Below are 26,786 nucleotides of genomic sequence, written 5' to 3'. Positions count from 1 at the left end.
CAGCCAGGGTGCCAGGCATGGTTTCAGGGCACAGAGGCAGTCTTCTTTAATCCTCACAGCAACCCAGGCGTGGGCTAGCTCCCATTTTACAGATAAGAAAACTGAGGCGCAGAGACACAAAGCAATCTGTCCAAAGTCACCCACGTGTTAGAACCCCCAGGCCAGGAGGAGACCCTCCTTCCACACCCCACCCCCACCCCCGCTCCTGGGCCCTAAGTCCAGCTCTGCCCAAAGAAACGAGCCTATTTCAGTCTCTTCCTCCCTCACCACAAAGACTCAGCTCTGTCCTCAGAAATATTTGGAAATTTTTATTTAAATGTTTTGTGTTCCCTTTTAACCAACACCAAAGAGAGAAATTTTTTTTTTTTTGCTGTTCCAGACAGGAGAGTCGCTTCAGGGAAGAGCTGGCATGTGTGCTGGGGGTTGGGCAGTATCCACCGCCAGGCTGCTCTTCCCAGCGCAGGCCACCGGGGTGGACAGCCAGCCCCGGGGTGGACAGCCAGTCCCGGGGTGGACAGCGAGTCCCGGGGTGGACAGCCAGTCCCGGGGTGGAAGGCCAACCCCGGAGCTGACTTTCTGGGAGCCCTGGCGGGCCCTGGGACGAGTGAGTGAGCAAACCCCCAATCCTGAAGAGAAGGACTTGGTCTCCCCTTCAGGTAGAGACATGAACATGGGAGGCCCTGGTAGGTTCCAGACAGAAGGAGAGGGGGGTGGGAAGGTCAGATCTGGAATGTTCCATGGAAGCTCCAGAGCCTCTGAATCTGGAGAAATGTGTTTGCTAGAAAAATAAGATGCTTTGAGAATTTCTGCAGTCTGTGCTCTCTGCCTGCCCAAGAGAAACCTTCCCTGCTGGCCCAAGGGTCGGCAGGGTTGGGGCGGAGGCAGAAGGCTAGGAATTGGGCTGGCCTCCGTGGAGGATTCCAGAGGGGAGCAAGGCGGGCAGCAGGCTTTGGTTTCCTGGGTCCCCTTTCTGGCGGCTGCAGAGGCTGTGGGTGCCCCCACCTCCTTGCCCCTTGAGGTGTGGGCCGCGGGCGGGGCGCAGCGCTGGGAGAGGGAGGCTGGCCGCCTGTCATGGGCTGGTGGGTGCCCGGGCCCTGGGCCCTCAGAACAGGGTGCCCAGGGGAAGCAGGGCCAGCAGGAGCAGCAGGGGGCCTGGGGAGGGGCTGCCCGACGAGCTGGCTGAGGCACAGTGGTTGCGGTTGGCACCGATGCAGGCCGCATAAGCCATCACGTGGGGGATATAGTTCTGCTCGTGGACACCGTGCAGCAGGTGTGCCATGGGGCCCTTGGCGAAGACTGCCACGTCCTCCCCACCGTGGGTCTCGTGGCGCAGGGGCACCGCAGACTGCGCCTGGTAGTTGTTGTGAGCTGTGGGCCAGAAGAGACATTTGCAGAGAGCCCACCGAGGGCCTGGCACTGTGCAGCAGCTTCTCCGTGCCCCTCCCAGGCTGGCTCGGGCGCCCCATTTTACAGAAGAGAACACTGAGGCTCAGTGTGGGCTACAGGATTCGGGCCTGAGTCTGTTCTGACATAGAAGCCTGCAGTCTCAACCCCCTGAAGAGAAAATCGGCCTCATCTAAGCTATTTGGATAAGAAGGAAAGGCAACCCAGGAGAGTCTCTTACCATTGGCTGCATCATGAAATTCCCCAGGGGTCTCAGGGGACATCCAAACAAATGAACATTCAACAATATGGAATTGGATGAACGCCCTGGGAAGGCTCATGTATTGGAATATTATAAATGGCAGTTAATATAGCAAACACCTGTAGGTGCCAGGCTCCATGGTGAGCTCATCAGACCCATTTAGTTCTTCAGACAACCTTGGGAGGTAGAACCCTTTTACGGAGGAAAGTGAAGCGGAGAATGGTGAAGTTATGTGCCCAAGGTCCCAGAGCTACGAAACTGTAGAAGGGGATTCAAACTGAGGTTGTTCTGACTCAGTCCTGACTATTCTGAGACCCCGGGCCTTGACCACAAGCCTACACTCTGTTCCCAGGCCCATCCCTGAGGGGGGGCCTGTCCCCTCCCGTCCCTGGGTCTGGGCAGTCTCACCGTAGTCCACCATGGAGACATTCTCTCGCTCACCGCCCACCACCTTGTAGCCAGGCCCGTTGCCGTACAGGATGGCAGTAAAGGGCTTCTTGTCTGTGTCGCTCACCATGGGGGCCAGACCTGCACAAGAGAAAGTGTGGGGTCCAGGGGTCACACTGGAGCACCAGGAGTACAGTCCCTTTGAAGGGCCCCAACTCACCTCTATGAAGCCACCATCCAAACCCTGTTTACTCCCCACCAACCATCCCTCAATTTTCACTGTGCCCACATCCCTCCCTAACATCCATCCATCCGTCCATCCATCCATCCATCTCCCCTCTCTCCCTCATTCTTCTATCCATCCACTGTCCAGGTAGCCAGCCACCCACCCATGCACTCACCTCACCCCATCCCTCCACCCTGCATTCCCCTACCTGTCCTTAAATTCTCATTGAGTCCCACCCGTTGCCAGCCCTGGGCTTGCTGGTTCTCCCACTCCACTCCTGCTCCCAGGGGGGCAGACCCTGGGAGTTCCTAGTGGCCACCTCACTGGAGGCCCACGTACCAAAGATAGAGTTGCCCCGGGGGGTGTACCCGCCGAAGGTGAAGACGTGTGAGTGGTCAGCAGTGACGACGGTCAGCGTGTCTTCTAGGGAGGTCATGGTGCCTGCATGTCCGATGGCCTGGTCCATCTCCACCGCCTCATGCAGTGCCTGCTTGGCCTTGCCCTCATGGTGCCCGTGGTCAATCCTGCCTCCTTGCGACACCAAGGCAAAGGCCCCCAGGTGAGGGGAGATCAGCACTCCCAAGACCCCCCATGTGACCGCCGGGTTCACCATTCCTTGACGGAGAACTCCCATATGCCAGGCCCCACATCAGGCTTGTCTGCAGCCGTTCACTGTACAGCAACTCAGGGAGGGCGAGCTGCTGGACCAAAGGCCCACGTGTGGAGTGAAAGCCAGGATGTACAGCAGATCTCCTGACTAGAAACCTGTGTTCCTTCCAGCCCCCCAAGCGCTCCTAGCACCGCTCCTTGGCTGCTGGAAGGAGTCCCTGAGACATCAGAGAGGCCAGGAGGGAACCAGCATGCCCGAGTGCCCACTGGCTACCGGGCATTACAAGCTGATGCCTGTTTCCCCTTCACAGTGATCCTGGGCGGAGATGAGTACAGTCAGCCCCATTCACAGATGGAGCAACTGTGGCCTAGACTGGGGAAGTCATGTGCCCACGGTGGGATGTGCCGGGGGGATTTGGATTCAGGTGTGACTCACTCTAGATCACCTGCCTTGCCACCTCCACTTTGAATCGCCCCCTCGGAGTGTCGAGCACAGTCTGAAAAAGTGGCAAAAGCCCTCGGTGCTGGGCAGGGCCCACAGCGGGCTTCCAGAAAGGCCTGTGGAAGTCTGCATCCCACACGCTGCCGCTCCAAGGTGAGCACAAGAGGCCTGGCACGCAGCCTGGCTTACGGGTCACGGTTAAGGGCAGCGTGACCTGAGGGAATGCCTCCCAGTCTCTAGCAGGAAGGGGCTGCCTGGAGGACACTCCCAGCTCGGAGGGTCCTGAGCCAGGGCGCCTGGCCGCTCTCCCTGCCCGCTAGCCCGAGCCTCACCACGTGGGTCTGGCAGGCTGGAAGGGTGGGTCCTTCCTTTGTTGTGGCTCTGGGAGCAGCTGGCCTGGTGGGCCCGGTCCTGGCCCTGCTCACAAAGCGGACTGCTCCCTGGGGAGCCCAAGCTCACCACCACCGGCTCCCGGCTGGTTCGACGGCGTCAGAGGCCTGTTTGGGGCCAGGCCGAGACCGCCGCTCTTGAATGGGAACCCCAGGGTTTGGCAAGAAAGCAGTCGAGCCGGCTGGCGGCCACTGGCCTCTGGAGAGCAGAGGGGCTTGAGCTTGCGTGTATGTGTGGTGAGAGCATGTGTGCAAATGTGTCTGTGTGTGCGTGTGGGTGTGTACGTGAAGACAATGGCTGTTAGAACTTTGGGAGATTCCGGAAACCTTATCACGTCCTCAAATTTCCTATTGTTACTGACTTAGCTATTGTATAATCATAATAATGATAATAATAGAAACGCCGAGGATGTATTCTCTGCCAGGCCCTGTTCAAAGTACTTAATGTCTCTGAACACAATGGGTGCTAATAACCCTTTTATGGGAGGGGGACTATGTGGAGCCTTACTTTACAGAAATGTACAGGTAGAGGCGACAGAGCCAGTGGACGGCAGCGGCAGGACAAGAGCCCAAGAGCCGGACTCCAGGGCCTCACATAGGCCCTTGCAAACTCCACGAATGCCGGCACTGTACAGCCCTGCCGACTCCCAAAGGCTCTGGCTCTCCCACGCTGGGAGACCCTGGGATACCCGGGGCCTGCCCTGGGCCTTTTCCTTCTGGAGACAGGACTCAGGAACCTGACCTTGGCCCCACACGTGCCTAGTACCAGCAGATAGATGCCCACTGCCCAGCTGCGAGGGCTCCCATAGGCTGATGAGCATCTCCAGGGAGCTGCTCAGAGTGAAGATGTCAACTGGATCTGCTGGTTTATCTCTTCTGAGAAATGAAACTGAGAAGGCTGCATACCCCTCCAGAACCAGGCCTCAGGAAAGAGCTCCTGGAAAGAAGAACCCTGCCTCTTCTTTCAGGAAGCCTTCCTGGACTAGTAAGCCTGGCAGGTAGGTGTGTGTGAAGGATAGCCTATTGGGCTGGGAGCTTCAGCACTGCCCCCTTCTCTTCCAATCCATACTCCATCCTCCCAGAAGGAATTCCCCCCATCATTCCCAAACCAGACCGGACAGTTCTCTTTGAGAGCTGGACCTCCCTGTCCCCTAACCTCACAACTGTGTACCCAGAAGCTCCCGGGCAAGTGGCCCCGCAGTCAGGCCTGGAGCCCTACCTTCCACCAGCAAGAAGAAGCCTCTGGGGTTCCTGCTCAGGATCTTGATGGCCACCTCCACCATCTCAGAGAGTGACGGGTCAGTCAGGTTGTTTCTGTTCAACTCGTACTGCATGTCCCCCGGCTCAAAGAGACCTGAGGAGGACGTGGGTGGTTAGAGTCCACGGCCCTGCTAGGAGGACCCCAAGGCCCCTGTGGTGTCTCAGGGAGCGCAGGCTCCCCACACATAACTGAGGGGCAAAGTGGGGACAGCGAGCTCATCCGGACGGCTCTCAGGGCCCAGAGTGTGCCAGGCGCTTTCGGATGTTCCCTCCTTCCACCCTCACGGCCCCACCGTGGAGAGGGCTCACCATGTCCATTTACAGAGGAGGAGACTGAAGCTCGGGGTCGGTTACTTGCTTTTTTCAGCTGCTAAGCGGGAGACCTGGGGTTCAAGCCCATTAGCCTGCCCCCCAGCCCGAAGGCCCCCGGGCAGAGGACTGTATCTGGACTCGACAGGGCCCCCGGGCTCTTGTCCTGTATCTGGATAAGACATGGCAGCTTCTGCTTTGTATTTTCTTGGGTTTCTGGGAGGAGCCAGCTGCCATATTGTGAGGTCACTCAAGCAGCTGTATGGAGAGATCCATGCAGCAAGAGACTGAGGCCTCTGGCCACCTATTAGCCATATCAGTGAGCCATCTTGGGAGTCCCGGACTCAAGCCTTTAGATGACTGCAATCTCGTTAGAGACCCAGCCAAGCCTCTCCCAATTACTGACCTAAAGAAATATGCATGTAATAAATGTTTGCTCTTATTTTAAACTGTTAAGTTTTAGGATAGTTTGATACACGGCAACAAATAACTTACATAATGCGTTAGTTCATTTAATCCTCATGACAGCCCTGAATAGGTCCTATCATTATCCCCATTCTACCAGAGCTATTATTTCTACTTTATGGAAGAAGACACTGAGGGACAGAGAAGAAAAATCACTTGCCCAAGGTTGTACAGCTTGTAGGTGGTAGGAGCCGGATTTGAACCCAGCACTCTGATCCATGAGTGGAACTGTCTTGCTCACTCCATGGGTGCATGCACAGCTCCACACAGCCTGTGTGTGGTATGGAGCCTGTGCCCTGTGACCCAGGCAAGCAGAGGGCTGTGTGCATGTATCTGGGGGCTCGTCCAGGTGCCCAGCTCTGAACCCATAACCTCCACTGACACAGCCAGCCCCTGGGGCCTGAGCTCCTTGGGAAAGGTTTGCAGGAAACTTTGCCGCCACTGGCCAGGCACAATAACCAGGTGAGAAAGGGGACCCAGCAGACTGCATGGTGGTGCTCGGGCCTCATTCCCCCAGCCTAGAGCCGCCCTGGGCCCCACCGCGGGGGAGGAGGGAGCACCTCCCAGTCAAGACCAGCAGAGACAACCAGGCTGGCTTCTGCCCTGGCCACACAGCAGGGCTGGCTCCAGGTCCCCTGCTCTGCAGCCTAGGATCTAAGTCTCAGCTCTAGCCAGGGTTCAGACTTACCCGAGCCATACTCTAATCAGCGGTGTGGCATGCCAGAGGTGGCTTCCCTTCTCTGACCTTCAGTGTCCCTTTGTGCTCAATGGGGTTATTCACCCTGCACGGCCAGCAGATTTGGGGCCGAAGTTCTATGAACCAGAACCCCTGCCTCACTCCTCCCAGGTCCTAGAGTCTGAGGGCAAAGGTCCCTAAGTAGGGGAGCAGGCTGGGGCCTCACCCCAGATGCTGGGTCACACAGCCCTGGCCCCGGGGCACCCAGCCAAGCATCCACCACTGCAACACCCCGACTCCCTTACCTAAGAGGTAGTCCACAGTGTTGGGGTCGAGGGCCAGGAGTTCGGTGCGGTTCCAGACGTAGTGAGAGTGCTAGGAGGAAGGGTCTGCGTCAGTCATGTTGGGGCTGGGGCGGCGGGAAGGACTGACCTCAGCTGGTCCGAGTCTGAGGGATGTATTTGTTTTCCCACAACCAATCCCTACCTAAGGACCTAGCACCCTTGCCCTCAAGAATAGACAAATACATAGGCAATTCTAATGCAGGGGGAGGAGAATTATGAGAGACCAGAGAGCATTGTGAACCCACAGGCAAAACCAGGGAGGGCTTCATGGTGGAGGTGATGTCCTAATGAGGCCCTGAAGGACAAGTAGAAATTGATCAACCTGGGGTCAGGGAGTAGAGTTCCGAGGAGAAGGACATGGGGCAAAGAAGAGGCAGGCAAAGGTCACAAGGGGATTTGAGTGCCCACTGAGAGGTATGAGCTGCCAGCTGAGAGGTGTTCTGAAGGGCCATGGAAAGCCAGGGAGGAAGTGAAGCCCTCATTCTGTCCTGGGGACCCCACATAAGGGGGCAATAAAGGAAGTGCTGCTCTTCTGGGGCATACAGGCCACAGGAAGGGGCTGGTTGGTTTGCCTGGAGATGGCTCCATTCAGGCCCTGGACCGGGGGTCTTGCCAGGCATCGGCTGTGTGTCCTCAGGAGAGTCCCTTGCCTTCTCTGGACAATGGCATTAGGATCAGTGGTTTTCAAACCCCAGCTGTTGTTATGGGAAGGAAGGTGAAAGGCTAAAAAAGTGGGGCTCTGGTCCCCCACTCCCATCCCCTCCTCTGCTTCCCTGAGGTGTTACTCATTTAATCCTCACATCAGCCCTATAAGGTAGGGTAGGTATTATTCTCATTTTACAGATGGAGAAATTGAGACACACAGATGACACAGCTATCCAGTTTTAAAGGAGAGACACTCTAGAAGGCATGGTTTTCAAGCAATGTATGGCCTATTTGGGACCCCACAGTGATACTCTGTCCGGTCCAGTGCTGAGGAGCCCTCTCCCTCTCTCTTGGGGTGTAGACTGAGCACCAAGGTAAGCACCCTGCAAGAAGAATTAAAACCTGGTCCTATGTTCCAGATAGAGAAACTGAGGTTGGGAGGGTCCTGTGTTTCTGGCTTGGGCCAGGAGCAGCTCTGGGTCAGCCTGAGCTGACTCAGAAGGAATGGGAACGGTTCACAGCAGCTCAGTCCCACCCCCACCAACCCTGTGGGGGCCCTTCGCAGGCCCTGCCCCCACCTCACTCTTGGCTCAGCCCCATCCCGCAAGGCCTCCCCTGGGGCCAGGCCTGGAACCCTCAGAAACCCAACCCCAGAGTGACATCAAAGTGGCTGCCAGGCTGCTCCCCACTGTCTTCAGCCCTGACCACAGTCATTTCCAGACCCCAGCTGCCCCAGGCCCAGCGGCCAGCACCACAGATTTAAAAGGCCAGAGCCACTCCAGGAGCCAAAGCGTGGGCCCTTCCCACGTTCCAGCACGTGCCCTCGCTCTGGCCAAAGCCAACTCACTGTGAAGGGCTTCTACCTCATGCCCTGCCGCCTCTGCCTGCGAGACCTCCCAGTGCTGCCTCCTCTACCCTCTCCTGTCTCTGCCAGGCCTTCTCGGCCTCTCCCTGTGGTCTGTCCTCTCTGAGTTCTGGTTGGTTCTGGGCATCCTGCCATCCAAGCACACTGTTCCACGTCCCCTTGACCATCCTATTCATCATTTGGACCTCATGCCCAGGCAGGGGCCCTGCACACAGTAGGGGCTCAAGTGGACTGAACATCCATGCAAGCTATTCCTTGGCCCACCCTCCTCCTCACTGCGTAGCTCTTTCTGTTGCCCTCCCCTGAAGGAACGGATTGATTACCTACTATGTGCTGTTCACGTATCTGTTATACCATTGGGAGGAAGGATGAAGTAAGGATCACGACCACATTGTAGAGGAGAAAACCGATTCAGAGAGAGGACGCCCAGCCCCACACCCGCCGCCGGCCACCCTGCAGCCCCTTGGCCCCTGTGAACAGGCTACCTTATGTCTCGGTTTGAAGCTCTTCCAGATGTCGATGAGGTTCAGGCCGTCCAGCCTTGTGCCCCTGGCCTTCTCGTCAAACTCATACTCCACGTCGGTTCTATTCTTGGGGAACATGTACTTCCGGCCACCCCCCATGATCACCTAAAGGGGACAGGAACCATCAGTACCCTGGGGTTTCCAGATCTCCAGAAGCCCCAGTGGCCCCCGCTGGGGGACGGCATGGGTGCCTCTGCAGCCCGCGGAGTCCCGAGTTCAGTCTCTGCTGCTGTTGCAGAGCCTTCATCTTTCCAGTCTGCGGAGAGGAGACAGTGAGTCTGCTGGAACTGTGGTCGGGGTGAAACATCGGAGCTACGGATCACCTCCCTGAGCTCTGTAAAAATAACACCTTTCCTAGAGCTCTTCTAGAAAGTGTGTCAGGAAGGACCCGAGCGCTTCAGATATATCATCTCATTCAACTCCCGCCGGGGCCGCAAGGGAACCTGTCCCCTTCGTCCAAATAAGTAAATAGGTGCAGAACTCTGATTTCTTTCCTCCAAGGCCACACAGGCGGTAAGCGGCAGAGCCGGGATTTGAACCTGAGATGTCTTTTGACCCTGGCACTGGGGCCCTACTGTGTCCACAGAGCCCGTCGCGGAGGCTCTAAGAGCTTCCTCTGCCCATCGTGAGAGGCAGGGTGCCCGCAGGCCAGAGGCCGCGGCCGGGGAGGTCTGGGGGGCAGCCCAGCTGCGAGCCTGGGCACACAGCGGGCCAGCGCTCACGTCTGTGTAGTCCCCGCCAGGCTAATTTTACCCACCGCACTGCCTGCGCGGGCGGAGGGACGCGGGACTGTTTGTTTTCCTTGGGAGTCCATGTTTGAAGTCCTGACTATTTTTAAAACGGGGCCAAGAGCATAACAGCTGCCGCCCACAGTTACCACCACACCGGTGTCCTCCTGTCACCACAGGCGTCAGCCCAGGCCGCCGCCCCTGGCTGACACCTCGGGAGAGCAGAGCCCAGCTCTGGCTGGGCCTCGGTCCACTGTCGCTGGGCCTGGCAGGCAGCTCGGGGCTCCTTCTCTCCCTTCCGCTCCGTCTTCCGCCTGGGAACCCAGCTTCTTCGGGGCGTTTGGGCCGGTGGTCGAGGTGGGGAAGGTGCCCCAGGGCCAGCCTGGGTCATAAGGAACTGAAGGGGACATGGTTTTGAATCCTGACTCTGTCCCTTCTTGACCAAGGGCCTGTCACTTCTCCTGGGCCTCAATTTCCTTACCTATAAAATGGAAATAACAGCCCCCACAGAGCTGTCACAGGAGGACACGCAGTAATGCAGGGGTCCCGGACACCAGGGTGGCCTCCATGGGGGGTATTCTCCCTGCACGAGGAAGTATTTCCTAGGCGACGTTCCCCACGGTCAGCCCTAGCCAGGCTCTCTGGGGGCGGGGCAGCCGTGAGAGGAAGGGGGAGAAGGGGCCCTGGGTCACTGGCCCCCTGCCCCCCACATTGTTCCCACAGAACCTGACCCCTTGGCATTTTCAGAGTGGAAATGAAGCCCCCAATCTTCCAGCCCCAGTAGAGACTTCACACGGGCTCATTAAATTCCCAAATAACAGACTGGCTGTTTGGCTTTGGGGTTTGGGTTTGTGTCTTTCTTTCTTTTTTTCTTTTTTTTTTTCTCGTTGTTTTTTTAGCAAAAGATATTTATTTTCAGGGCGGACACCAGGATTTTTGTTTCATGTACAGTCTGGGGTTGGGGGTTTCGGGGTGGTGGGGAGGCAGGGCCGGCGGGAGAGAAAAGGATGAGCAGAAAGAGAGGTAAGGGGGAGGGATAGCACTCACTGTCCCCCCCCCACGCTCACCCTCGTTCGGCCCCTAGTGGACCTGGGGACCCCCCAGTCTACACCTCACCCCCACTGGAAAAATCTCCCCTTAAGCTCCTGTCCCCCTCTCAGGCTGTTTCTGCCAAGTCTCTCTGAAGAGCAGCCCCATAATTACACCCTGTGCTTGTACAACAAATGTTCTCACATCCATGACCTCATCTCGGCCTCCAGTGGCCCAAGGAGGAGGCCAGCGGGGCTCTCTGCTCCTGTTGTACAGGTGGGGAAACTGAGGCTCGGGGAGGAGAAGCGGCTTGTCCCAGGACACGAATCAGGTGGAGGCAATGTCAGGATGGCGGCTTTGCCTCAGATATATATGCTCACTAAAAGGGTCAACAGGACTTTGTGTCCTGAAAATGGTGTTCAATCCACCGCTAGGAAAAGCGAAGTCATGGGTTGGTAAGGGGAGCCTGGGGGCACTTAGAAACTGGGGGGATCGTGTGGGGGACAGAGGGTGGGTCTGGGAGCCCGCGAGTTTGGTAAGGTTAGAAACAGAGGTTAGGGGTAGGCGGGACTTCCTCTGAGCCTCACTGCACCCCCATTCTAGGCTCAGGGACCGATAACAAGCAGATAAGAAGAGGCTGAAAAAGGAACAAGCCAGAGGTTCTCACTTAAGGGGGGCCCACTGGACACCCCGGGGACAGGGTGGGCTGCAGGCGCTCACAAACATCCCGGGGACAGGGTGGGCTGCAGGCGCCCACTGGACATCCCGGGGACAGGGTGGGCTGCAGGCGCTCACGAACACCCCGGGGACAGGGTGGGCTGCAGGCGCTCACGAACACCCCGGGGACAGGGTGGGCTGCAGGCGCTCACGAACATCCCGGGGACAGGGTGGGCTGCAGGCGCTCACGAACATCCCGGGGACAGAGTGGGCTGCAGGCGCCCACTGGACACCCCGGGGACAGGGTGGGCTGCAGGCGCCCACTGGACACCCCGGGGACAGGGTGGGCTGCAGGCGCCCACTGGACACCCCGGGGACAGGGTGGGCTGCAGGCGCTCACGAACACCCCGGGGACAGGGTGGGCTGCAGGCGCCCACTGGACACCCCGGGGACAGGGTGGGCTGCAGGCGCCCACTGGACATCCCGGGGACAGGGTGGGCTGCAGGCGCTCACGAACATCCCGGGGACAGGGTGGGCTGCAGGCGCCCACTGGACACCCCGGGGACAGGGTGGGCTGCAGGCGCCCACTGGACACCCCGGGGACAGGGTGGGCTGCAGGCGCCCACTGGACACCCCGGGGACAGGGTGGGCTGCAGGGGCCCACTGGACACCCCGGGGACAGGGTGGGCTGCAGGCGCCCACTGGACACCCCGGGGACAGGGTGGGCTGCAGGGGCCCACTGGACACCCCGGGGACAGGGTGGGCTGCAGGCGCCCACTGGACACCCCGGGGACAGGGTGGGCTGCAGGCGCTCACTGACATCCCGGGGACAGGGTGGGCTGCAGGCGCTCACGAACACCCCGGGGACAGGGTGGGCTGCAGGCGCTCACGAACACCCCGGGGACAGGGTGGGCTGCAGGCGCTCACGAACACCCCGGGGACAGGGTGGGCTGCAGGCGCTCACGAACACCCCGGGGACAGGGTGGGCTGCAGGCGCTCACAAACATCCCGGGGACAGGGTGGGCTGCAGGCGCTCACGAACATCCCGGGGACAGGGTGGGCTGTAGGCGCTCACGAACACCCCGGGGACAGAGTGGGCTGCAGGCGCTCACGAACATCCCGGGGACAGGGTGGGCTGCAGGCGCTCACGAACATCCCGGGGACAGGGTGGGCTGCAGGCGCTCACGAACACCCCGGGGACAGAGTGGGCTGCAGGCGCTCACGAACACCCCGGGGACAGGGTGGGCTGCAGGCGCCCACTGGACATCCCGGGGACAGGGTGGGCTGCAGGCGCTCACGAACATCCCGGGGACAGGGTGGGCTGCAGGCGCTCACTCCCACACGTGAACCTGCTCGGGGCTATAACTTGGGTTTCGGGGCACTGGACAAGTGGCTCTTGCATAAATGCAACCACTTTCTGAGCACTCACTAGGTGTCAATCCTAAACAAACTCTACAGGGATTATTCTATGTAGACATCACAAATGGGATTATGAGATAGGTACATTTCTCAAAGGGGCTGCAACTGGGAAGGCTCAGAGGTCAAGTAGCTGACCCAAAGTCACACAGCTAGCAAACAGGGCAAGGAGTTGAACCCAAGTTTAAAATTGAGAGCATGTGCTAACCACTGTCCACACCACCTGTTCTCTGGGCATGAGTACATGGGACACATACCTTGTAATGTGGGACTGTACAGGGCAGATACTCGCCTCAGATGGCCACCCAGCCACCCCCACCTCCCTGTGCTGTGGGGGTGCAGCGCCAGGTTCCAATTTACAAAATAATCCCTGGGCGCCTAATTCTTGAGGTGTGGTGGCAGCCACACCAGGGTTTATCCTCGGCCCCACCGCAGAGAAATCCTACAGAGCCTCCCTGCCTCGACCACAAATCCCCTAATGGGCTGGGAGCCCTCCCAGGTGTATGGGGAGCCAGGCCAAGCTGCTTCTCCCCTGCCAGCCTGTACCCAAGGCCTGAGCCCCACCGGAGGCCCTGCCACCCCGCCCGTGGGTCCCTGCACTGGCTGCATCCCCGGCACTCGCCTCAATGTCCCTGATGTTGTGCATGAGCTGGTAGGCGATGTCCTTGCAGCCCTGGCTCAGGGCCTCTGGGGGCATCTCGTTATCCGAATACCAGTCCCGGTCGGCAGAGTGGGCGTAGGAGGCGCTAGGGGTGGCATGGTTCACTCGCGTGGTGGTCACGATGCCCACAGATTTCCCTGGGTTGTGGGAGAGAAGGAGTTGATTCGTCAGGAGACAGCAGTCTCCACGCTGCCTCTCCCTCCTCATAGCTGAAGACTGGCCTCCTGTGTTGGTGGCATGACTGCCTGGGCCTCAGTCTCCCCATCTGTACTAAGCGGAGGGGGGGGGCAGGGGGACGGTGGCTTCCATCTACCCTGGCAGCTCAGACACTCTGCCTCCCGGAGCACCCTTGAGCTGCGAGCCCCTGCAGCACCCCGCTCCTGCAGGAAGTGCCCCTCCTCCACCGAATGCTCTGTAAGAACACAGGGGCCCCTCCTAAGGGTCCTCCTGCAGTGGTGTTGTCACCTGTGTCAGCCAGACTCATACTCTGACTCTAAAGTTCCTGGGGACATGGGCCAGGGCCTCCCAATTCCAGGAGGAAGGGCGGAGGAGACGTTTGCTGAACCCCCACGGGGCTGGCACTGGGCGAGGCCCCTTGCCTTCCTCACACCCAGCCCATGAGGAGCCTCTGTTTTCATGCCCATTTTACAGTGAAATGAATAGACTCAGGGAAGTGCTCCAGGACCAGAACCCACATTGGATGGGTTCCTAAACCACTAGGCTTCCTGTCCTGGATGAGATCCCATGAATATTCAGATTCTCAGAACACTGGCGCTAGAAGAGCCTTGGAGAGCATCGTTGCACTCCCTTCTCCCCATTGTACAGTTGGGAAGACTGAGGCTCAAGCAGTCACAGAGGTGGGCCCCATTCCCTACCACTACCCGCACTTACCAGCGTCCTTGGCCCAGCGCAGGATGGAGGTGACCTCGTTCCCCTGAGTGGTGTTGCAGTGGGAGCGCTGGGTGGCTGCGCTCACCCCCACGGTGCCCTCGTTGGCCTTCACCCCACACAAGTAGGCAGTGGCGGTGCCTGCGCTGTCAGGGACCTGAGCGTTGGTGTTGTATGTCTGCAGGTGGGAAGGAGGGTTGGAAGACGGCCAGACCCAGCGTGCTGCCCACCCAGCCCTGCTCACACCGTGGAGCCTGGGACATGAGGGAGACAGAGAGGCCTCCCACAGCCTTGGCTGAGCCCTGCTGCCCACTGCGGCCCCCCCAGAGCCACAGCCAGGAACCAGGGCAGCAGGAAGGGGCAGGAAGTTAACTCCCCAACACATGGAAACATTTGGCAGGGGAGCGGGGCTGGGCCAGCTGGGGCCCCTCTCTGGGTCTAGGATGGTAGGAGTAAGCAAGGGGGAGGCAGGTGAGTCCTAGAGAAGGGAGAGCGGAGTTCTTGAAGAAATGGGAGGGATAGGGGAAGGGGAGGGAGAGTGAGGGAGAGGTAGGATCTAGAAGGGGGACATAGGGAAGAGGCCCTTCTCCCTTCAGACCTCTAGTAGAAACCCTGAAGCTCTCTCCCTTCCCCACCAGCCGGAGAGCCCCTTGAAGACACAGAACACATTCCAGTTGGTCCTTGCTATTCCCCTAGAGTCCGGCGGATGTTCATTACAGAACACTAACAACAACGACACCACGGGGAATGACAGCTACCACTTCACATCAGTAATCTAACCAACTTCCTGAACCACTTTGGGAGAGAATGAACACAACAGAACCATGTGGGAAAGATTCCCTTTATATCAAGTGTAAAGGCAGGACCAGCTAACCTGTGGGTGGGTGAGCGGGGGTTAAGGATGGGATGGGGGCTCAGGAGGACATCTGGTTGCTGTCGTGTTCGTTTTCTCCACCTGGATGCTGGTTATTCCGACATGTGCAGTTTGTGAAAATTTAAGCTGTGCTCTTGTGCACTTTTCTCTACGTATGTTATTCTTCTACAGATTTTTAAAAAATCAATGAGCTAAAACCCTCAAAATAAAGTCTTTGGAAGTAGCTGCTGCTCTTCACATTTCATAGTGGGGCCTTGGAGGGCCGACCACCTCGCCAGGGCCCTTTCTTGCGTGCTGTCAAGCTGAGAGGTGGGAGGCTTGGGCTCGGCGGGCTTGGGGCTGAAGCTCACCTTGGAGAGGGCCACATGGGGGAACTTGTCCATCTCCAGCCTGGTCTCCTCTCCCGGGTTGTGGTGCAGCTGACCCTTGAGGATGCGGGCGGCCGTTACCGTGGAGACACCCATCCCTGCGTGGGGAGGAGGGGGGCTCAGCCTCTTGGGCTTCTTGCCTCTCCAATCAGCCGTCCCAGGCACTCATAGCTCTCTAGTTTGGTGCCAAGGCAGGCTGGGCAATGGGCACCAGAGTTTGGCTCCGTAAATGTGACTGGGCAGCCCTTCCCTCCCCAGACCTTCAGGAGACCGCCTGGCACAGCAGACCTCATAGGTCCACAGCCTAGCCCCCAACGCTCTTAAACATGCTCCCCAGGGCTCCAGCCTCTTCAGCACAGCTGCCTTCACTGCTGCCTGGCTCTGTGGGCCCCCAGCTAGGTGCCCTGTCCCGCCCCTCCCACAGGCCCGGCCTCACCATCTCCCAGGAACATGATGGCATTCTTCGCCACGTTGGTGTTGAGATTCTGAAGCCTCAGGGCATTTTTCAGGGTCTGCTGAGCTTGGTCTCTCCAGTACTTGGGGTCTTTCTCTTTCTCTGTACAGACAGCAAGGCAGAGATATTTGGCAGGGGGCAGGGGTAGCTTCTCACCCCCAGACTTACAGATACCCCAACTTCTCGTGCCTGAGGGCAGGGTGCCAGGACTTGGGGAGGAAGCAGCCGTTGCCCATCTGACAATTATCGTGCAGTTGGCAAATATATTCCAGTCCAATCCTCCAAACAAGCCTGTGGACCCTGGATCTTCTCACATCTCAGAATAAAGAAACCAAGGCTCAGAGATACCAAGCGACTGGCCCAAAGCCACACAGCGCTGGCAGACACTGGCAGAGCTGGGTTTCACTCCAAGCCCAGATTTCTCCCTTCCACTTGGTGGAGGGACATTCTGCTAAGGCAGCAAATGAATTGTGCTAGCGCGTTTAGGAAGGTAATGTTTAAGCCGTTCAAGAGAACTAACTACTTTCAACGGCAGGAGTCCCCAGACGTCTCCAGCCATCAATTATAAACTCTGTGTGGCTTACTCATTAAAGTAGGTTCAGCAGGAACCTGACTTAGTGACAGCATTCACAGCAGTGTTGGAAAGCCAGACTTGCCTTTTGTTTAAAGACCTGCCTTTTGTTTAACATACCAAATTGAAAGAACTCCGCAGGATCTTGCTCCTGTTAGGATAAATCAGCACGTTCTGCATCCCTAATCTCGAGATGAAATGGAACCAAGAACACTCTCTTGTCTTTCCTTTCTCCTCTCTCTCTCTCTGCCTCGCCCTCACTTGTGTGTGTCCAGTAGTCAATCCTCCAGGGGCAAGAACACAGCTGTAGGGCCTGACGGACCTCAATTACCCCCTCCAGCCCCCGCGCTGTGCTAAGTACCTGCTGTGTAGACAAGACACCTCCCTGAGCCCCAGTTTCCTCCTCTTCAAATGCGGTTGTTTGCACCTTCCTTTCAGGGTTTTATAAGGACCGGATTAGATAAGGCAAGTGACACACCTGACCCACAGGAGAGGATTAAAAGCCCATCCTCCTGCCCTAGACATTCCATGCCAGGCCTGACTCCCTTGTTCTTTCCAACAGAGGCGCAGACTCCCTGTCCCCCGGGGTCGGGGGCCTTCCCTCTGTCTGCTGGGCTCTCTCTGTACTTGGGCCCCAGGAAACCTGCACAGGGGGTAGGGGGGGAGCTCCCTGGGGACTCTCTCTCAATGGCCTCCCATTGCATAGAGGGGAGGCTGAACCAGGAGGGAGGGTCCCTGTCCAAGGCTGCGCGGCATGTTTGTGGGCTGAGGCAGCGATCATGAGCCTGGGCCCAGCTCAGGCGGTGGAGGGTAAGGTGCCCGGCGCTTCCCACATGTCAGTCGATGGGCCGTGACACTCCCTTCCTCCACGAAACAAAATGAAGCAGAGGGTTCCGAGATTAGAGCCAAAGAAGAAAAACAGGAAACCCACACATCTCTGTGCTCCATCTCAGGTGGGTGAGGAGGTGGATGAAGTCGTTCTCAATCGCAAGCCTTAGACCCGGACCCATCCACACGTCACATCTGTCACCCAAGCGGTCGCCCCTTACGTCACCCCCACCCCACCACCCCGATTCCTTAGCCCACCACCTTCATCCTGGAGGCCCCCAGCACCACCCCTCCCTTCTGAAGGTGTCTGCTGAGCTCACCAACTTCAGACCCACTGGCACAGTCCCCAGCAGGAGCCTACAGGAAAGTCCCCGCCCCAGGAAAACGGGGGACATCGCAGCCCACAGGCAGTGTCGGGATTGCATGAGGTAAAGTCTGGGAAAGTGCTCTGGGCCAGTGGGTTGTTTTGTTTGTTTGTTTGTTTGTTTTGAGAAAGAGAGAGAAGCATGAACTCACTGCTTTACTTAGTTGTGCATTGATTGCTTCTTATATGTGCCTTGACTGGAGATCTAACTGAGGACTTTAGGTTTCTTTTCTCTTTTTCTTTTTTTAATTTATTCATTTAGAGAGGAGAGAGAGAAGGGGGGAGGAGCAGGAAGCATCAACTCCCATATGTGCCTTGACCAGGCAAACCCAGGGTCTCAAACCAGCAACCTCAGCGTTCCAGGTTGATGCTTTATCCACTGCACCACCACAGGTCAGGCGGGACCTTGGGTTTCAAACCAGTGACCTCAGTATTCTGGGTCGAGGCTCCATCCGTCGTGCCACCACCGGTCAGGCCCAGGCCAGCAGTTTTGATCAGGAATCCCACTGGCTCAAGGCTGGTTCTGAACTCCCTCCCTCCTTCCTCCACACGCGCCACGGTGCCGAGGCTTTGGTCCGGGAGCTTCTTTGGCCATTTGGATGGTGATGAACTTCTACCCACCTTGGCCACCCACGCCCCGCCCCGGCGCCCCACGCCCACCCTACTGCCCTGCACCTGCTGCTCTTTCTCCACATAAGCTCCATTATCAGTGTGTTAAGTTCCCTGTTGTGTTTGCTCCCTGCAGAACCCTTGTTGTTTTCACCAGGGCTTGTCCCTCAGAAAGGCTCAGTGGACATCAAACAGACATCATTGTCAGGGAACGGACTTCAGCCATGACAACTCTGGACAATGGAGTATCAGGAGGCCACTGTTTTTCAGAGACCATTAAATGATGAGCATCAGTGCTCACGACACAATGCTATGTACTTGTCATTGTACAGTACTCACTGTGTGAGTTTGCTTATTTGGCGTTCAAAGGAGGCAAAACTCATCTGTGGTGGCAGGAATATGGATTGGTTGGGAGGGGCCCAGAAAGCACTTGGTGTCCCATGACTGGAATTGTTTCTTCTCCATCCAGGTGGTGCTTACATAGATATAAAACTATGTAAAAACTCATCAAAGCCCTGGCAGGCTTGCTCAGTGGTAGAGCGTCAGCCCAGCGTGTGGAAGTCCCGGGTTTGATTCCCGGCCAGGGCACACAGGAGAAGCGTCCATCTGCTTTTCCACCCTTCCCTCTCTCCTTTCTCTCTATTTCTCTCTTCCCCTCCCTCAGCCAAGGCTTCATTGGAGCAAATTTGGCCCCGATGCTGAGAATGGCTCCATGGCCTCTGCCTCAGGCACTAGATTGGCTCCGGCTGCAATGGAGCAACGCCCCAAATGGGCAGAGCATTGCCCTCTAGTGGCATGCCGGGTAGATCCCAGTTGGGCACATGTAGGAGTCTGTCTCTCTGCTCCCTGCTTCTCACGTCATAAAAATACAAAAAAAACCCAAAAACCCACACACAAAAAAACTCACCAAGCTATGTATATAAAACTTGAGTACTTTAATGTAAGTTATACACTTTTAGAAAAAAAAAGTTATCCAAATTTTAGAAAAAAAGAAAGAAAACACAATGTCCTACCACTGCATACGCGTCGGAATGGCTAAAATGAAACATCATAAAAAATTTAAATTGCTGAATGTGGGGAAAACAGCTGTTAGGCTCGTTTGCTTGCACTTGCATGATTAGTGTGCGAGCACATGGCAGAGCCACGTGTGTGTGTGTAGTCTATATAAGGCTGCAGGTACTTTCCCTTGGCGCAGATCACTTGCCCACCGCCGAGAGGGGTGGTTTTCATGTTTGGTCACCCATCACTGCTATCCAAGAAGAGGTTTTTCCCAGCCTGCTTGCTTGCCCGCCATTGCAAGAATCTAATAGACGGGAACAGCCTAAGGCTTTCCAGCTCCACAGTTCCTCTACTGTCTGCCCGAATCCAGTGTGAACCTGCCTGGCCTCGGCCACCCGCATTACTCTGAATATTTGAAGATGTTTCCTTTTGTCACTTTTTCATCCTTTCCCTTTTCACCCATCTGCTCAGCTTCCACCCAGGTGGGTTGTGAAAGCTGAGAAAGCAGAGAATCAGTCCCAGAGGGACCTTGGGTCCTCAAAGATACACACTGAAAGGCATCCTGGGATCACAGAGGGAGCGAGGGCTGGGGAGTTCAGTGGCTCAGGTTCTATTCCAGCTCAGCTCCTGACTTGCTGTGTGACCTGGAGGGCCAGCCCTTCTCTGTACCCCAATTCCTAATCTGTTGAAACATAAATCTTCCTAAGAGCTTCCCCTTCCCGCCAGACACTATGAGTGTCCCGTGTCATTCCCACAACAGCCTTAAGGAAGAATTATCTCCACTGAATAGATGGAGAAATTAAGGCTCAGAGAGGGAAGGGCGACTTCCAGGCACATAATGGACTGAGCCGAGGATGGCCCCCTTCTCTAGCTATAGATACTGAAATGCTGGGGGGAAAAGAACCCCCAAAATAATTAAAAACAGTACACAGCTTGAAAAAGGAAGAAAAGAGAGAAGGGATATCCCCACAAATTAAGAGAAAATTCAAAAACAGAGGTAACCCCTTATTGGGTAGCTCAGTTGGTTAGAGCGTCGACCTGATACACCAAGGTTGCGGGGGTTTGATCCCCGGTCAGGGCACATACAAGAATCGACCAACAAATACATAAATAAGTGGAGCAATAAATTGATGATTCTCTCTCCCTCTCCTTTCCTATCTCTCTAAAATCAATAAATAAAATTTGTAAAGAAACCAGAGAGGTGAGCAGAAGCTGGTGCTGAGGGACCCTGGTGGTGTCAGACAAGATACAGGTCTAGGCTAACGCTGTTTTAATGTGCACATTTGGCCATGGGGCTATGGAAGGAACAAGGAAAGAAATGTGAGCTCAACTCCAAATCTGAGCCAGGGCTAAGTGGGGTCTGAGTTTATAGCCTGCTAAAGTTAGAGCAAGAACTCAAACCGAGAAATTAACATAAGAACTTATCTAGAATTCACTGAAAAATTAAATAGTGCATACATGAGAACAGTACTACACTTCCATATGAGTCTCCACTAGAAAAAAAAAAAAGAGAACAAAACAAAACCAACACGTGTTGAAAATGAGTTCAGAAGCAAGACTTACAAACAAGGAAATGTGCTACCCCATGAGTTAAGCAGATTTTACCAACAGAAGACTTAGCATACCAACACTTGTAAGAGTTTATAGAATAACTTATATTTCAGATTATTAGAGAGATGAGAGAAGAGAAACCCCAACTAGAGGACATGCGTGGTAGCAGAGCTGGGATTTCCTGTTCCTAACATCTGTTTCCGGTTCTTAAATACCATGCACGGTTCTATGATCCTGAACCATAGACAGTGCCCTCATCCTATACCTCTTAAACCTGAACCAGGTCTTCCCCACCTTCCACCTGTGCCTCCCAATCCTACCTGGCACTAACGAGGTCGTAAGGCAGGTGCCAATGGCCAGCACTAAGAGTGGTGAAATCATCATGCACTCCGAAACCTGCTCTCTCTCTCTGGAGCCCAGAGGTACGATTGACGTGGGCGGGAGGGGGTGGGCTGGCAGCGGTCAGCTGTTAGCTGATGTTCGGTGATGTTCCGATCCTAGAAATAGAAAACAAAACAGAACGTGTGGGCCACCGCTCCAGAGTCCGTAGGTTCATTCATTTAGTTCCTTTGTTGATTCATTAACTATTTGTTGAGCACCAATCATAAGCCGGGCCTGGGTGTGCAAACCTAGACGGTCCCTCCCTCGGGAAGCTTCATCACACAGTTGTTGAATTATAAATGAGTACTCCCTGGGAAATAATGTTATCATTTCCACCAAAACCAAGAAAAAAAATGATTATTCCATTTGTTGTGAGTGTTAACCTAAAAAAAAAAAAAAGTCAAGGTGAGAGGCAACAGCGTTAACTTGAGACTCATAAAGAACTGCAATTCTGGGAAGCACTGATTCGGGCAGAAACCCACATAGTGTTTACGGTAGGAGTTGGAGGCAAGAGGTATTTGTGAGGAAGGGAAGGGGAACGATTTTATCAGCAGAAGGAAGGAGTTTCTATGGGAGCGGATAAGCGAAGGGAGAAATTTCTCTACAGGTGCATTTAAATGAACACAGTGATGATGCTTCTAAAGAACGCCGTTAACTTTCAGTCAGAATGTCATAGCCATAATGCTTGCTTTCCTAGTATTTTTGCAAATAGTGGTTTGAATGCAAAGCTGCTTTAGGCCCAGCGCAAAGATATCTTGCCCACTTGGAACCTTTCAGGTTTGAGGAGTAAAATGTGCAAGGCAGCCCCTCTGAGATGGCAGCTCCAACTCCATTTTGGTTCCTTTTCTATTATTTTTTACAGGAGGAACAGCTAGGATGCACAACATTGTACCATTTGAATGTCAAGATAGATAAGAAACCACTCTACCACTAGAAAAAGTTATCTTGATTCCACCTTAAAAACGTACACCCTGCACGCCAGTGCCCAGAGGCGCTGGTGCCACATCCCACAAAATGCCCAGTACTCACCAGACACGCCATCCAACTGCACAGCCCTGTGCTCTCCACCCCCTCCTCTTCCACCCGGCCCTTAAAAAACCCAGCTTGGAGATGCTGCAACTATGAGTTGGTGCTTCCCATCTCTCTCCCTTCCTGTCTGTTTGTCCCTGTCTGTCCCGTTCTCTCTCAATCTCTCCCACTAAAAAAATAAAAACAAACATAAAAATAAATAAAAACCCAACTTGGCAGTGGGGGAGAGGAGGGCAGGAATTGGAAAGAAATACCCTACACCTAACATAAGCACTTTCAGATGATCTCTCTCTCTCTCTCTCTCGTTTTTATTCTTCTTTGGTTTCTGTACATTTCTAGAGTAAATCCTAATATCATGATGAAAATATTATTCAAGCCTGACCTGTGGTGGCGCAGTGGATCAAGTGTCGACCTGGAATGCTGAGGTCGCCGGTTTGAAACCTAGGCTTGTCTATGGGAAACAAGTTGATGCTTCCCATTCCTCCCACCCCCCTTTCCTTTCTCTCTCTCTCTCTCTCTCTCTCTCTCTCTCTCTCTCTCTTCTCTCTGTACAAAAATGAATAAATAAAATCTTTTCAAAAAGAAAATATTATTCAAAATAGTTTAAAACTGAAGCCAGAAGCTTCCAGGATGATCATTTATGCCAACATACTACCTCGAACGTCACACATAGTGAAAGTAATAATTCTTTTCCTGATCTGTCTGACCCACCACACTGGGAGCTTCTAAGAGCAGGGACTTTGCCTTGTGCCTCTGTAGTCCAGTGCTTGGTACAGTAAATATTTACATCAGTTAAAAACCAGTACTCTTAAGGGGGGAAGGGAAAGAAAATCACCCCAAATTCTTCCTTTGTGTGTGCAGAAAAGGCCAAGTGTTGGCAAGGCTGTGAACTCCCAGAGCATTGCTCACTGCTGGCAGAGAGCAGACTGGTACAACCACTTTGGGAAACTGGCAGCTTCTACCAGGGCTGACACCATACACATGCCCTTCGACCCGTTTATTTCCGAGAGAAATGCGCAGGTGTGTTCACTAAAAGACATGTAGAATGTTCATATCTCAGTCCTGTTCCTGTTGACCTCAAAGCTGCATCCATCTTCAGCAGGACGGTAAGTACGTTGTGTGGATTCATGAGATGGAAATCCTCACAACAATGAGAACAGGTAATTGACAACTCCCCAAACAGCACGGATGAATCTTGCGAAAGTGGGTTGAGTGGCAGAAGCAGACCCAAGAATACATATAGTGTGATTCCAATTGTACCAAGTATAAAAATTAATGAAGGGTGTTAGAAGATAAGATAAAGGCTACTCTGGGGGGTGTGGAGACTGAGGGAGGCCCAGGGGACTTGTGAGGTGCTGTTCTGTTGATTGACCTGAGTGCTGGTTAACTGGGTGGGTTCAGTCTGAAAACACAACAAGCTGTCAATTTATGATATGGACACTTTCTGTACGTACGTTATACTTCAATAATATAAAACCCCTATCCTCTGGGAGTTTATTTAAACAACTTATAAAGGACACAGACTAAATTAAAAAGGCCTGCATAGTGCATGCTGTTCATTGGTTATACAGTCTTTCCCCATGATTTCTCACTCATAACCTGTACAGTGGGCTGAGAGGGACTTAAGATCTTCTTTGTAGGTGAGAAAACCAAGGTTCTGAAAGGAGATGTGATTTGCCCAAAATTGCTGCAAGCAGGGAGTAGAGCTGCCTGGCTACCAAGCTGCTAGTTTCAGAATTAGCAAGGAAGCTATTTCTGGTGGCCCGCCCAAGGGTGGGGCTTTCTCACTCCCTAACTGTAGAATGAAGATTTTGAGGTTTAACATGTGTATAGATTTGTGTGACCTCCACAACATCAGGATACAGACTGTTCTACCACTCAAAAAAAAAACTCATACTGCCTCGTAGTCACAGAAGCACCCCCCCACCATCCCTAAACCTGGCAACCCCAGCTCTGTTCTCCATCACTGTCATTTGACTGATATCGTATTAACTCTGTAGACCAGGTTGGGGAGGGTTTACATCTTTGCAATGTTCAGTCTTCTAGTCAGTATACAGTATGCCTCCCCATGCATTCAGTTCTTTGTAATTTTCAGCATACAGATCCTATGTGTGTTTTGTTAGATTTACACCAATGTATTTCACTTTGGGGGCACTCTTCTAATATCATTGTTTTAACTTAGTCATTGCTAGTACATAGAAATACAATTGATTTTTAGGTTTTGATCTTGTGACCTTGCTAAACTCACTTATCAGTTCTGGGAGTTTTATGTGTATGCATGTGGATTCACTGCCATCTTCTATGCAGATAATCACATCATTGACAAAAAGAGAGAGTTTTATTCTTCTTTACCAATTGGTACAACTTTTCTTTTTCTTGCCTTATTGCACAGGCTTACAGCACCATGTTAAATTGGAGGCAAGAGTAGATATTCTTGCTTTGTTCTTGATCTTAGAGAAAAACATTCAGTCTTTCAGCATTTGTGGTGGTGTTCTGAGGTGTGAGGTGGAGTAGATTTGGTGGGGAAAATAAGAAATGGGGTTTTGCACATATTGGTTTGAGATGTCTTTTAGAAGTGAAGACATCAGGTGGACAGTTGGTTATACGCATTTGGCATTTGGGAGAGAGATCTTGGCTAGATACATACACTTGGGAAACCTGGGCATATAGGTGACACTTAAGCCTTTAAAAAACTTGACAAGATTATCTAGAAAGAGAAATTGGGGACAGAGACAACCATATGATAAAAGCCCTAAAAAAACTGGGAATTGAAAAGACTTCCTTTAACTTTATACCAAAAACCTAGAGAAACCATCCTGCTTACTGGAGAAACATTTGGCATATTCCCACTTACCACTGGCTTATAAGGATTTGGGGCAATCTCTCTGTCCATAACTAGGAAAATGAATTAATAAAAGGTGCTGGCAGCAATATCTATGTGGCAGTGGTATTAAAACCAGAAGTCAAAACGGTAATGGGGATGGAGCGTAAACACAGGCTTGTGTGAAGGATGCAAAGAATAGCCTGGCCTGTGGTAGCGCAGTGGATAAACCATCGACCTGAAATGCTGAGGTTGCTGGTTCGAAACCCTGGGCTTGCTGGGTCAAGGCACATACAAGTAATTAATGAACAACTAAAGTGAAGCAACTATGAGTTGATACTTCTTGCTCCACACCTCCTCTCTCCACAAAATCAATAAAGAAAATCTTTAAAAATATAAAAATAAAAAATGAAAATGGGTTGTTTAAAAAAAAAACACAAAGAATAAAATGCAGTTCCCTGTATATAAATGTAAGCCACACCCACCTACAGAAAACAGCAAAACTTACAAGGACACATACAAATTCAAGGACATATTAAACACATTCACAGGAGGAGCTTTGGGGATGGTAGGATTGGTCGTGGGGAGCAGGAAGCAGGGATGAAGGGGAAAATGGATAAATAAAACAAGAACTGAGCTCATGATAATATACTATGCACTGAGAGATATGATTTATTCAACTCTCCCTGCACCTAGGGTCCAAAACAAACAATAAGAAAAAATAAAAGTGAAGGGTGGCCCCAGGAGATCTACAGGCCCATCCAGCCCTGCATGATTATGATTATTGTTTGTCTCTCTTCTGTTAGACTGACGCTTTGTGACAGTACAGACCCTTGCCCGTCTCTGAACCTCTAACCCCACGCCCGCTGAAGCAGCTTCCTACATGCTGACTTAATGGAAGACCCTGCGGCCATGTCTGGGATGTCCCGAATTCTGGCCCCGGAGACGTGACATTGAGATGGGTTGTCCTGGAGACTGACAGATGCTTTTTCCCATGGCCTCTGCCTGGAAAGGAGAGGGGGTGGCGATCCAGGAAAGCCTTCAGAAGCCAGTCGCCCCTGCTGGCTCCCCCTTCCCACTCAGAGGCCCCTAGTCTGCTCTCTGGCAGTCCTGGGTGACGGGCTCTGTGGGGCCCAGTCTGGGGCTGCGGGGGACCCGGCTGCCCACCACCCTCTGCCAATGCTCCACCAGCTCAGAATGGAGCATCCGCGTGTGTGCCAGCCCCATCACCCCCACCTCCCCGCCAGACCGTCTCTGCCAGGCTCCCAGATACGTGCCCTGATTATTCATGACAAGTGTGCACAGCCCTGGCCGGCTCTGGCCCAGGGAGGGGCGGCAGCGGCTACGTGGTGGGTCAGGGGAGGGAGACGATCTGGGCCTTGGCCCTGAGTCAGCATCCTGGGGCAGAAGGCACGGGAGCCCTGGGAGTTGGGCACAAAGCCAGCCATGGGCTGGGTCTCAAAAGGTCCAGGACAAACGGCAGTATAACAGAACTGATAGAAAAAATCACTACCATTTTGGGGGCACTCTGGTACCCAGCACTGAGCTGTTCACATCTGTGACCTCACTTAATCCTCCCAAGTGTTGTTAGCCCCTAGTTTTACAGTTTAGGAAACTCAGCGAAGCTTGTCCCTGGCCAAGAGCAATTCAATCCTAGGCTGACTCAACTTCTCTGGGCCTCAGTTTCCCCACCATAGAGAGGCTAGTGCCCACCCTCCCCCCGCCCCACAGGAGCAAACAGAAGTAAGGAGTTTGGGCAGGAAGGCTGGTGG

General features: G+C 54.1%; 1 protein-coding gene across 6 annotated transcripts in view; it reads right to left on the bottom strand.

Moving 5' to 3' along the window:
- Window positions 1-295: 295 nt before the first annotated feature.
- Window positions 296-26,786, bottom strand: part of ALPL (alkaline phosphatase, biomineralization associated) — a 56,019-nt gene continuing 29,528 nt past the window's right edge. For all 6 annotated transcript variants that reach the window (XM_066375329.1, XM_066375331.1, XM_066375334.1 and 3 more), the window contains 11 exons: window positions 21,104-21,280; window positions 15,844-15,963; window positions 15,390-15,505; window positions 14,169-14,343; window positions 13,239-13,414; window positions 8,748-8,891; window positions 6,714-6,783; window positions 4,918-5,052; window positions 2,598-2,789; window positions 2,054-2,173; window positions 296-1,368 (listed from right to left, as the gene is read on the bottom strand). In XM_066375329.1, the coding sequence (XP_066231426.1) occupies window positions 1,103-1,368; window positions 2,054-2,173; window positions 2,598-2,789; window positions 4,918-5,052; window positions 6,714-6,783; window positions 8,748-8,891; window positions 13,239-13,414; window positions 14,169-14,343; window positions 15,390-15,505; window positions 15,844-15,963; window positions 21,104-21,167 (1,578 nt within the window). In that variant the 5' untranslated portion in view covers window positions 21,168-21,280 and the 3' untranslated portion in view covers window positions 296-1,102. The remainder of the gene's footprint in view (window positions 1,369-2,053; window positions 2,174-2,597; window positions 2,790-4,917; window positions 5,053-6,713; window positions 6,784-8,747; window positions 8,892-13,238; window positions 13,415-14,168; window positions 14,344-15,389; window positions 15,506-15,843; window positions 15,964-21,103; window positions 21,281-26,786) is intronic.

This window comes from Saccopteryx leptura, chromosome 3 (genome assembly GCF_036850995.1).
Source record: "Saccopteryx leptura isolate mSacLep1 chromosome 3, mSacLep1_pri_phased_curated, whole genome shotgun sequence".
Taxonomy (NCBI): Eukaryota; Metazoa; Chordata; class Mammalia; order Chiroptera; family Emballonuridae; genus Saccopteryx; species Saccopteryx leptura.
Note: the sequence above shows the minus strand (reverse complement) of the source record. Positions and strands in the feature narration are given on the sequence as shown.